Source organism: Ambystoma mexicanum, chromosome 3p (genome assembly GCF_040938575.1).
Source record: "Ambystoma mexicanum isolate Mex_15411 chromosome 3p, UKY_AmexF1_1, whole genome shotgun sequence".
NCBI classification, from domain to species: Eukaryota; Metazoa; Chordata; class Amphibia; order Caudata; family Ambystomatidae; genus Ambystoma; species Ambystoma mexicanum.
The window spans coordinates 41,619,978-41,632,949 of NC_090925.1; the positions used below are offsets into that span (position 1 = coordinate 41,619,978).

General features: G+C 42.7%; 1 protein-coding gene across 1 annotated transcript in view; it reads right to left on the reverse strand.

Moving 5' to 3' along the window:
* The window catches only part of LOC138580116 (uncharacterized), a 119,731-nt gene that overhangs the window by 42,889 nt on the left and 63,870 nt on the right, over positions 1-12,972 (reverse strand). Inside the window, exons 4-5 of the mRNA XM_069650393.1 lie at positions 11,137-11,159; positions 9,559-9,671 (exon numbers count right to left, since the gene is read on the reverse strand). Coding sequence (XP_069506494.1) covers positions 9,559-9,671; positions 11,137-11,159 — 136 coding nt within the window. The remainder of the gene's footprint in view (positions 1-9,558; positions 9,672-11,136; positions 11,160-12,972) is intronic.

Here is a 12,972-nt window from a genome sequence, read left to right on the forward strand (position 1 = left end):
ATCTGTGATGCCGGGAGCATCTCTGAGTTTCTCGCATGTAAATGTGATTGGACATTATTATACTGGAGAAAATCTGGGATGCACCCTGCAATCTCATGATTTGCTTCAGTGCTAATCTTTGTGAATCTGACCTTTGACATGGACAATTCTAATAAGCAAGCAATAGTCAGTCTGACTGCAGAGTCTTTTGGCTGACCGTGACTCTACTTGCTGTGCCATGTGGGAGCTTGTCCTTTTTTGCTGTCTACTGATCTTGCAGCTCAAATACCCAGAAAGACCGCAGAGCGGCCCGCAGAGTCCGCCTGCAGATTCTTTTGGCTGACCCTGACTCTACTTGCTGTGCCATGTGGGAGCTTGTCCTCTTTTGCGGTCTACTGATCTTGCAGCTTAAATACCCAGAAAGACCGCTGAGCGGGCCACGGAGTCCAGCTGCAGAGTCTTTTGGTTGACCCTGACTCTACTTGCTGTACGGTGTGGGAGCTTGTCCTCTTTTGCTGTCTACTGATCTTGCAGCTCAAATACCCAGAAAGACCACAGGGCGGGCCGCAGAGTCCGGCTGCAGAGTCTTTTGGCTGACCCTGACTCTACTTGCTGTGCCGTGTGGGAGCTTGTCCTCTTTTACTGTCTACTAATCTTGCAGCTCAAATACCCAGAAATACTGTGGAGTGGGCCGCGGAGTCCATCTGCAAAGTCTTTTGGCTGACCTTGACTCTACTTGCTGTGCCGTGTGGGAGCTTGTCCTCTTTTGCTGTCTACTGATCTTGCAGCTCAAATACCCAGAAAGACTGCAGAGCGGGCCGTGGAGTCCGGCTGCAGTCTTTTGGTCTTTGGGCTCTGCGGGCTCCGTGGCCATGTGAAATTGACACGAGACACCTTCATTCCCCTGCATGAGTGAAGCTACGCAAAGTTACATCTTGCCGGCACCTCTGGGTATGCAGAGAAACTAAACGATAACATAGCCCTCCTGTGCACCTTGTGACATTTACACAGAATAAAGGGCTATTGTGGTGAACGCAGCAACTTTTAAGGGATCCCCTCACAGATTCCTCCAGCACTCTGAGCCATTCGCTGCCGTTCCACGAGCGGCCGCTTCAACTGAGCGTGCCAGAGAATGCAGGAGATCCTCCCCTCTGATCTCACCCGCAGTTCGGATTACCATAATAGAACCTTTGCATGTGTAACTGTAAAGAGAAATAGCATTTGATAATTCGCTCACTCAGAAGTGACATCCCACGGCCCTTGGTTCCATCACGCGAGCGAGAGACTGCTGTGGACCTCCCCTTTGATCTTGTGAGCATTGTACCGTCACCACAGTGTTCTTTGTTCCGAATTTTGTAATAAGGACAATCTATTTAGAAGGATTAAATAAAGACCCCTTGACACCCTGAAGCATGATGGCCCCACGTTTTATACGGCGGCATGCCAACTGGGTAATAAAAAGAAGCAATACCCTTGAAAGACGAGACATTTACCACCCCACTGTAATAAGGAACGTGGATGGCCTGCAGCGCAACTAACCATTGAACAGTCACTTTTCAATTACAAACACAGAAAGACAGGACATGTGTCACTGCATGAGATTCTTAAGCGAAAACGGCTCCCAATAACGCTGACATTGAATGAAAACCCAAGCACCGATAATCTGACTAGGATCTCCATCAGAAAAGGACAAAGTATTACATCTAAAGACACACTAAGTGTGAAGTCAACTCCAACACTCCCCGCTTTCTTACCTGGCAATGTCTCCACCAATGGAACTGAAACCTACCAACAATACTGTACCTGTCTTTCCGATTCTCTGAGACAAGAGGTGTCCACAGTCGAATTGCCAACTCAAACCGATGACAATCAGCTGATGACAGTTAATGAAGAAAAAGCTGAAATGCACATCTATTGCCAGATGGAAAAGAATCATGTGAAGTTGGAAATCCAGACCATCCAGAAACCAACTACCTCCCAAATTCAAATCTAGACAAAATAGAGAATGCGCAGAGCAATGTATCACTACATATCATACTAGAGCCACCAATAGGCACTGACCCAGGCGAGGACAGTACACCTACACACGCAGTTGTTGTTGACCAAATGATTTCCCAGAATTATCTGATAGCAGACTTCGAACAGGAATCTGCAGTATTACATCAGATAGAAATTCTCGCCTACAATTCATCCCATCAGGGGAATGTTAATATGGAACTAACTTGCCAGACTGATCTTGTAATTCTAAAAAATCTGGCCTCCTTGGCCAATACTGATCAATCCTCCATTAAAGGGAAGACTCAATGTAGTATTGCATCAGAGAGGCGAGAAGAAATACCAAAGAAAGAACAAGCCCTCTTGGCTAAGCAAATACAACTAAAAACAGAAGATCTTACACTACGATCTCAACACTCCACAAACACCAGAGCAGCCAGACTATGCCTAGACATCACAGGAATAGAGTCCCTGATGAGTTGCATGGAAAAGAGGAAAGAAGTATTTAGAGACCTCTATGACTTAAGAAAAAAGGACACCCAAGCGACGTTGACCCCTATGAATAGAAGACCTCAAAGAAAGTCCATTACGCCTTACCAAGATAAATTAGAAAATAATGCATTTCTCAATTCACAGAAAAAGTCACAGCAACAGTCCAAATATAGTACTGACCATCAGCATGACTCTGTGATAAAAAAAAAAGAGACAAACAGAAGGAAACGATCCTACCTCAAAATCAACCAGAGGAAATTCATGAAAACAGATGCCATTGTGAAGGCATAAAACCTTGTTATACTCAATGCATACCGACTAACATGACAGAGCTGCAAAACATGTTGATTATGATTACATCTCACTCTATGATTCCATTCCTAAAGCTGCAAGAAACCAACAACGACAATATCAAGGATCAAGCAACCTTACTTGCCTTGATTCACACTAAGCAAATTCACATAGAAAATTGTATTTATAACATCAAGAAAAGACTCGATATCGAAGCTGAAGGAACGCGGCTATAGAAATCAAGACTATTTGACATGGCAAGGGCTGATCGCTTGGATAAATCACAAATGACTGCAGGTATAATGACTTGGATGAAAGCTATATCGCGAAAACAGTTGTCTTCACAGCCTGAGAAAGAAAACATGAATGACATCAATGAAACCATGTTGCAAGCACAGTCGGTTACAGCAATGAAAAATCCAACTATGAGGAAAGACACCTGCCAACCTCTTTTAATATCCAAATCAACGACACTTCTGCCAACAGTTATGAAGCAAACACACAGCAAATCTACTCTGAAACAGATAGGCCCTTTTCAAATTTTTATGCAAATGAAAAATAATCCACCTCTGCAAACAATTAAAGGAACATGAAGAAAAATGAATAACAAACAGACAGGATCAAGAGCGGTCCTTAGGAATATATATATGCCACAACAGAAGCAACCTAATAAAATCATCAAGAAGAACCTTGAACCCGTAAACCGAGGGAAAGTGAACCAGGAAACCAGAATGTCTCCCTCGATGCAACAAAATACTTTTTACTGCTCTAGAAGCTCATAATGATCCAATACAAATAGCAGATTTGCTAAACTTAATGATACATATGGATGAACCATCATTAATCTCCAACAAACTATCTACGGATACACATATTTCATAATTAATAATTATAGATGAATATGACGCGGCTCTGTGCAATCAATCTCAGGAGCTCTATCTTGTAAAGATATTTTGGACACAACGTCTGTCTACGCGACAAACTTGAATAGATCGATAATTGTGGTATCATTAGATCAAGATATAGACTCACATCATCGATGGGCAGAAAACCGAAACAACAAAGTTACAATACAGAATGCTCACCCAAGGGCGAATAAAGATACTCAACACAGTACTCATTTAAAGACAGAGAAAACCTGGAGAAACTCTGGACAAGCTCTCCAGTTGCCGACATTTATAGACCCTTGACACCCTAAAGATCAATATATCATTAATTTAGGCCACCATGAACAAGGAAAGGATTCTTTGACACTAAACAGAGCAAACTTACTCCGATTATTCCATGCGATACCGCAGCTGAAATCAATTCATTAGCAAGACATCAAGCTCGTCATATTTCTGAACGATAGCGAACTGGATACAGTACAGATAGGATTTGATTCATAGCTTGTTTGGTATATAATTCTAACAATGAAACATACCCTACATCACCTTGGATTCAATTGCAGAGAAGCTCTGAATATCTTGCTGCACGGCACAGGCATTATGACACATCTGAAACAAGAACCCCGAGCCAATGAGAACGAACGGAGAAACAACTCCTATCAAAGAAGTGAGGTAACAGCTGATAAATCCAATTATGTTTCATCACATTCTATACAGCAATGGGAGGCCACAATGAACATATCATGGTCTAATTATTCCAAACACTTAAATGGAGAGAAATTGAAGATACCCAAGATACTCAAATGCGGAAACAACTAACTCATAACCACCAGTAACACTGCATAACAACTGCTGGACACTTTGCTCCTGGAATACCAGAGGCCACAACCACTTATATGAGCAAGCTACTCCTGATTTCAAGACTTTCCAAATTATATGTCTGCAGGAAACATGGATCTCGCAAATACCGTGCTGTGATGGATATATAATCCACATAAATCCTGCTATTCAACGCAACCAAGGACGACCATCTTCTGGCATGCAAACTATCATCAAAACTGATTTAAAATGGACCATAATTAGCACGATCAACCTGAACCCTTGGGTTCAATGTTCCATTGTTAAAATTCCAGAAGACGGAAAACATCTTGAAAAACAACAAACCAGGCCAGTCCATACTGAATTTCAGGCAATTCTAAATCTATATTGGAATCCTTTGGCTATCAACGACAAACCCTCCGCTTCAGCTTCTCCAAAGTATCAATGTTAGAGGTGGAAAAACCATCCTCACCCTTAAACCTTCTAATTGCCAGGGTTACCCCTGCCCTGCACAAATCATCAAAGACGCTGCCAGAGACCTCTCACCCTTCATCACCAAGCTCATTAACTCGTCCTTCTCCTCAGGCACTATCCCCAGCAACCTCAAAGAGTCCTGGGTTCTCCCCCTACTTAAAAAACCTTCCTTAGACCCCTCAATACCCACAAACTACAGACCCATCACCACCATCCCCTTCCTGCTTAAAATGCTAGATAATATAGCCTATCTTCAAATACAACAATACTTAGAAAAAAGCCACCTCCTGGGAATCCGGCAGTCGGGCTTCAGACCACAACACGGGACTGAGACAGCACTCATTGACCTCAAGGCACAAATTGATACTCTTAGAGAGATCCCTACTACTTCTACTTGACCTTTCAGCAGCATTTGATTTAGGAGACCACAAAATACTCTGTAACCACCTAGACTCGGCAGCCCACTTCTTGCACGAGGATTCAATCCTTCCTCAACAACAGGTCCATGCATGTCTTTTCTACCATAGCTTCTGCTGACCCTATACCCATTACCTGTGGGGTCCCCCAGGGATTATGCATCCCCCACACTCTGTACAATGTGTTCACAAAGCCCCTATTCGATGATCTAGATGGTCTTGGTATCACCTACACCAATTATGCTGATGATACCCAGATCCTCATCCCGCAGACGGGAGATTACGACAAGGATTTGGCCTTGGGAAACAAAGTGTACCTCATAATCCAGGAATAGATGGCTCTCGTAGTCTATGCCTGAATGATGACAAGACAGAGCTCATTATCTTGGGCAGCACCCTCAACCTAAACAAACTTGACCATAAATACACAAGCTTTATCATAGACGGTAATCCAATTAATGTAGCCAAGGAAGTTAAAACGCTAGGATTTTATCTTAACACCACCCTTTCCTTCCACAAACAGGTCAGTTCCATGGCCTCATCCACAGCCTACACCTGCAAATTAATTAGAGCAGCTAAACCCTTCCTCTCGACCCATAGTTGCATCACCCTAGCCAGAGCCCTAATCTTATCCAAACTGGATTATTGTAATGCCTTATATATAGGAGCCAACACATATATTACAAACAAAATCCAAATCCTGCAAAATAATGCTCTCAGAGCAGCTCTGAGCATCTCCAAAAAAGAATATATCTCCAACACCAGGAGAGACAACAACTGACTCACCACTACTGACAAAATCAAGCTGAAGGTAGCCTCACTTACGCAGAAATGCCTCAATAATGTAGCCCCGCGCTATCTGGTAGGCAGATTTAAGAGGTACAGATTTAAATGATCCAAAACTGGGGGGAATAGCTTCCACATGAAAGCGGCCCAAAATTGGAACTCCCTGCCACCCACCTTAAGGACAGCCCAAACCTACCCTCACTTCAGGCGCAATTATATCCACTGGATAAAGGAAAATGCCTGGTAACCACCCGATCCACACCTCCTTATGTACATTCTGTAACTTGTTGTTAATGCACCCGCCTTGTACCTGTAATACCTTTGTATATATCTGTTTATTTTTTTACAGCAATGTAACCAAGCTGAGAATATTTTTGTTGCTCTTGCTCGCTGATACCCTTGGGTCTGGTGCGCACTACAAATGAATAAAACAAACAAACAAACAAACATTCATAGGTAGCATATTCTCGTACATCGACGAAACTGTTACCAAATATCACAATGTTGAAATTATAATGTGTGGAGACCTTAATATCCATTTATTCGATAGAAAGGGTCAGCCTCTGGAACATAACAAGCTCCCTGTTCGGGCTCGCATATGGAACAAAGAAATCGCAATCAGAAATTTGAATCTTACAGCAACACTGACAGATGATCAAAATCATCTAATTCCAACCTGGACCCGAGGGAATTCGAGGGCTATTATAGACTACATATATGTCTCCACTGGTCTATTAGAAACTGAAAATATTCAAACGTCTAACAGCGATCACCATAACCTAACAATTTCTTGTTCAAAACTATACCAGATGAGAAAGTAACAGCAAGTGCCTCCTCTCAAAATAAATGGAGCAAGCACAAGATTACGGATAAGCCAAGTACAGATGAATAATTTAGCAACCCGCTTTAAAGATTCTCCACTGGAAGACAATACAAAACTAAACTATGAGTGGTTACTAATACCGTTTCAACAAATAGTGACACAGAAAGGTATAAACAAAAAGCCTCATAAACATCAATATAACACTGAAATCATGGAAAAAAAGAAGCAATTACGGAAAAACCTTAAAGTTTTACGAAAAACGTGCAATGAGGAGAATATTAAAAAGATCAAAACAGCCAAACAAAATTATCAGAACTGGCTAAAATCTCAAAGAATGACAATACTATAATTGGACGCTGAGAAAATACTTGCAACATTTAAAAATAGAAACTTAAGAGAGCTGTGGAACCTCATAAATAATAATATGCAACATCAGAAACCACTCATATCAAATGTAGCAGAAAGCAAATGGATAGAACACTTCTCCATGCTGTACCAACGTTGACCGATAGACTCCAGAGTAAAGGAATCACGGCATGCAAAGAAATGGAACTTTACATGGATTTAAGATGATATATTGGCTATGATCGCCAAGCTCAACTCTTCTCGGGCGACTGGCCCTGACGGCCTGTCAAATGCAACCGTCAAACAAGCCCCAGAGATGTGGGCTTACACCATGGACCACCTCTTCTCCCTAATTGCCAAACTCAACTAGATTCTCCAAACCTGGAAAATGGCAACATTAATCCCCATATTTAAGCAGGGAGATAGAGATGATCCGACAAATTACCGACCAATTGCCTTTCTAGATCCTTTGGGTAAACACTTTGCCATGCTTCTGTTGGAAAAACTGACTGCCTGGGCTAAAGCTGAAAAGAGGTTTGCAGTTAGGCAGACAGGCTTCACCGCCAATGTAGGAACTAACATAAACTTAATGATATTAAATCTCGTTAAGCAAGAAGCATTTTTGAACAAAACACAAGTCAATGTGGCATTTGTTGACCTCCACATGGCATTTGATGGGATTAATAGACAAATGCTCTGTGACAAACTTACTGCCTGGAACTGTCCAGTGGAGATCATCAAGCCCATAAAGCTCCTATATTCGAACACATCCATCATTGTCAGATTATCAAAGGAAGGGATCGTATCAACACCCATTGAGACTTGGAATGGCTTGAAGCAAGGCTGCCCTCTCGCGGTAACCCTCTTCATCTTGTTTACAGCTGATGTTGAAGACCACATGCAAGCGACTTCCCTAAATCCTCCGAAGATAAATTCAGTTCCCATTTCTGTAATGGTGTATGCCGATGACATTGTTTTGATGGACAAAACGCTGAGGGGCTTGCAGGAAAGCCTAAACATGATGGGAACTTATATGAAGGAGAATGAGTTGCAGATCAACACAAAGAAAACTAAAATGATGAATATAACTACGCTGTCAACAAAAAAAAAAGAGACCCTCGATGCTGTATCTAGACGATTAAGATCTGTGTGTTGTGTCTACCTTCAAATACTTAGGCCTCCTGATAAATCAATCCAGAACAGAACAAGATTGGGTGATCTATTTAAAAGAAAAAACACAATCATTATCTAGACAAGGACGATGTCTTCATAACAAATTTAGAAAATTCTCCCTAAAACCCAGCATCGCCTTTTATAGGCAAAACATTGTACCCATTCTCACCTACGGGAGTGAAACAATGATTAAAATCTCACAATCCATGTGGCAAAATCATGAAGCAACCTTCTGGCGGAAGATCTTAGCACTACCTCGAAACTACCCCATGGCAAGAATTTGATTTGAAATTGCCACTCAATCTCTCACATCAATTGCTTCATGGAAACAATTGGATCTCTTTCGCAAAATAATGACCACCGATAACATCCCGGCAATGCAGATTCTTCAAACAAACCCAAATTGAATGAACAATATCATCCTGAATGAATGAAAGAACGACATGGAAAGACAACTGGTAAATGAAGACATAGCAATGGAAATGTTATCATTACACCTGCAGCACGCCAAAATAAAGATGCAGCACGATTGGGCTAAAACCATTCGAATAAAATCGGCACATCATATGAATCTACTCTGCGAGATTGACGTAAGGGCTTTAAATGAGCTACCATCTTATATGAACTTATTTCCAGATAAAACTATTCGCGATACATATTTGAAACTACGCTTGCATATCATTCCATCCAGATATAGACTTGAGAAATTGAAACAAATTCCCAGTTTGGAGCAACATTGTCGATTTTGCCTCAATGAGTCATCACTAGAGACACTGCAACAAATCTTAATGACAAAAGGGGAACATCTTCAGAGACCTTTTTAAGATCTCACTGCAACAACTGGACAAAGAAGATAGAAGGGCGAATATCCTCTTGAGAAAGGACAAAAAACAGATCTATATCCTTGTTCAGTTTAAAATATATATGGAATCCTTCACTCGCTTTCTTTTTTACTTAAGATGTTACAATAATTTGACTGATATAAATGAAAAGTTTAAAAAGTAAACTATATCATTTTAATTTAAAAAAAAATAAGCAAGCAATAGTGTAAATCAGTGGGTGCATGCGATATGCTTACCTATATATTTCTCAAACATTTTACTAACAACCTCCTCCTTAGAAAAAGCGCAGATGCTGGCATTCAGTTCAGTAGAAATGTCCTCTTGCTTCTTAAATGTCTTACACTCGCACCTAGAGAGATAAGGCAGGCATTACTGGCGATGCTTGATTAATCAAACGTGCCAAGATCTAGAGATAGGAAACAAGAAATGAGGACATTTCAAAGTGCAGAAACATCTAGTGGCCACTCAAAGTATAACATCCTCTACCATCTCGGAGCACAGATCACCTGACTGCCAACATATGCACTGAAGCAAATCTGTAGAAGCACGTGATCATCTCCCATTTGCTCACATGCACTGGAGCAAATCTGCAGATGGCTTGAGTGCGTCACATGGACATTTAATTGACACAGATTTGGTAAATGGCATCTTAGTGAGCCTAGAGGCAATGCTTGACTTGCTCTAGTTTTCAGCTTTGTGAGTCAGGCATAAGTCTGAGCTGCTCACAGCATCCAGGGTCGGACTGGGGCATAACATTGTCTGTATTCTTGGGTTGGGGTGAAGCTGAATGACGAGGGCAGGATCACAGATATTCTTTCTGTTGCTGTGGTGCAGTGAGCTGTATCCTGGATGCTACAAACAGATTGCGGCAGCCGGCACATCAACCCCTTCTGCTATCTTACTAGGAAGGGGCATTCTTATGTGCAGGAAATCGCCTTAGTTATTCAGCAGAGCCTTTAACACCCTGGGCTACCTTACATGGAAAGAAACCTGCATTGTCTTTTTGGGTTTGATTTTCCTTTTAAGTTTATTTTTTCAATTGAATATTTTTGTCTTTACTACTTATTAATAACATATGGCACGCCTTTCCTAAATGAAATGCTCCCTCTCACGCCAGGTATCTTTTGCAATAGACTCGAAGCTCTGAGGAGTCTCTTAGTTCACTCCTTTATTTGCATAGACCACACAGGCTAGAACCGCTCCTTAGTTACTTATGCTCCTTAGGCGGCCCCAGTTGTTACTTAGACCATGCCACCACTTTTTTAATTTTTTTATTTTATTGTGTTATAGTCAAATGACTTCACAAATACAAAATACAAAAAAAGGGTTGATTTGTCTTTTTCTTTAAGTTTTGTTTGTTGTTTTTAGGGCCCTGTTCCTTTTCATCCCACTTGCACTGTTAGTCATGCCTATTAGAGTGGAGTAAGGATGAGTGGTTGGGAGTAGATGGGGCAAGTTAAGGCGAGAGGATGGTACACTGGCAGGGACAGAGAAAGGGCATAAAATCAAGGCCTTCCTTGTTAGAAAATTCCAGGTACCAAGTGGCAGCGGAGTGCGATGGAGCAATGCCTTTGTGGCACAGCTGAAAAAAAGAGCAAGGGTTGCCATGAGTAGAAGACGTGATGCGCAATTATCAAGGTGTAGGACATATGCCATGAAAAAAGCCAACCTGCAATGACCAGGTGAGGACCAAAACCAATGACAGTGAATGGATATTCATTTCTCTGGCCAGCCACTACCTTACCACATCATGGTTCAACTTCGGTACAGAATGTCATCTCTTGATGGACTGTAAATAGGGAATGGCTTCCTACCTGGTCAATACACTCTTCATATCCTAGAAGGAAAAAATAGAAAATACGTTACTCCTGCAAATATTCTTCTGACCTTCAGTTTGAGACAACCATTTCCTCATGACTCATGGCACGTGTATACACTTTGTGTGATGCATGCATTGGAGGGACTGGGACAAACAGTTTGAGGCTACCAGCTGTAATACAGTGATCCTGGCTGCCCCACTTCAAGAAGCTGTTGAATAAGATATTAACTGCATCAAGGTACTTCACCAAGTTGGTTCATTCAGTTACATTAACTGAAATACAATCCAATGACAAAAAAGACATATGGCAATGGAAATGTTGCCAAATATGCATATCCCAGTGTGGTTGTGTGGTTGTGTGCTTCTGTGTGTGATTTTGTGTGGGTGCACTGACCGACTTGGGTTACTGAAGACTAATTATTTTGGCCAATGGAAAGCACGCAAAACCCATATCAAGAACAGTATGGGGTGAAATCATAAGATAACTTGTATTTCACAACGGGCCTCCTGCAATATTCTTGCAGCTTCATAACGCTTCAAACACCCTGGGCCAGATTCTCAAACCTTTTTTGGCACAAGTGAGGAGATGCATAGCAGGAATGCCACGGCACAGAACGATCCCCAGGGATTGGCAATCTCTGCCCCACCCTACACAGTCCATATGGCACTGGGAAAGGGACTATGTAACCACTATGGAAGACTGTGAGGTGGGAGCAGACTGAGGTCTTCTTCACTGTGGAGGGTTGTCGGAACATTCTGAAGTAGGGCAGAGGGGAAGGGGCAAGGGCTGCACCCTAGGCAAGATGTCTATGTGGATCCATGCTTGCCGGTGGCACATGAAAAGATACAAGGCAAATGAGTCACCTGCCTATGGGGACTCTACTAATTACCGGATGCCACTACCACCCCCTCTAGTGGTGGTGAATAGAGAGAGAATTATAGCACTTCCCAGGGCCTGGGAGCAGAAAAGGTGACAACATCAGGTGTGTTCTGCAAACATCCTTGCAAGTGACACCAGTAATTGTGGTCAGCTGCAGGCCCCTGTTGCTGGCTGTGTCTTAATAAGTGGTTGGAGGCAATATGCCACCAGCAGCACCTGTCTTTAGGCAGGACACCCTCTACTGCATCATGAGGCATAGGGGCACCTGCTGCTTACATTGCAGTTTGCCGAAGGGAGCTGGACTTTGTAGTGATGGTGGCCAACCTGAGGCGGTAAATGGAGCTCCACCACTCTTCGCTCTTGGAATTGTTTATGAACACCCCCATGGAGGTAGGATAGACAGCGTCTCGTGAATGCATCCACAGATACAGGAGAGGGAGGTCTTCTTGTGAACGCCTCCAGAGAGGTGGGGTAGAGAGGACTTCTAGTGCATGTCCTCATGGAAGAAACGACAGTGGAGGGGGGGGGGGGGCAGCTGCAGCAAACAAACTGGAAAGAGAGTGTGGGGTGGCCCCTACCTGGGTGGTGGGCATTGTAGACACTGTGATTTTCACTCATCAGGGCATATGTAATGCTAAGGATGAGGGGGGTCCATCAAGAGGAGGCTCGGAGGAAGGAGCAGCTTGTGGAGGTGCCTCTGCAGGTGTTAGACCTTCTTGAGTGGTAGGAGGAGGGGTCAAGGAAGTGGTCGAGGAGGAGCCTGTTGTGCTCCTGCCATGACAGATGGACAACACCAGAGCACAGGAAGGCCTCAGGGATTGGTAACCTCTACCCACTCTACTCATACTCATGACTGTCATGGGGGCTGGACTGGACTCACAGGGAGACTCCCCACCTGAGGCAGTGAGTCTGTGGGAGATCTTCAAAACCTTAGAAACTACTTTGTGTGAG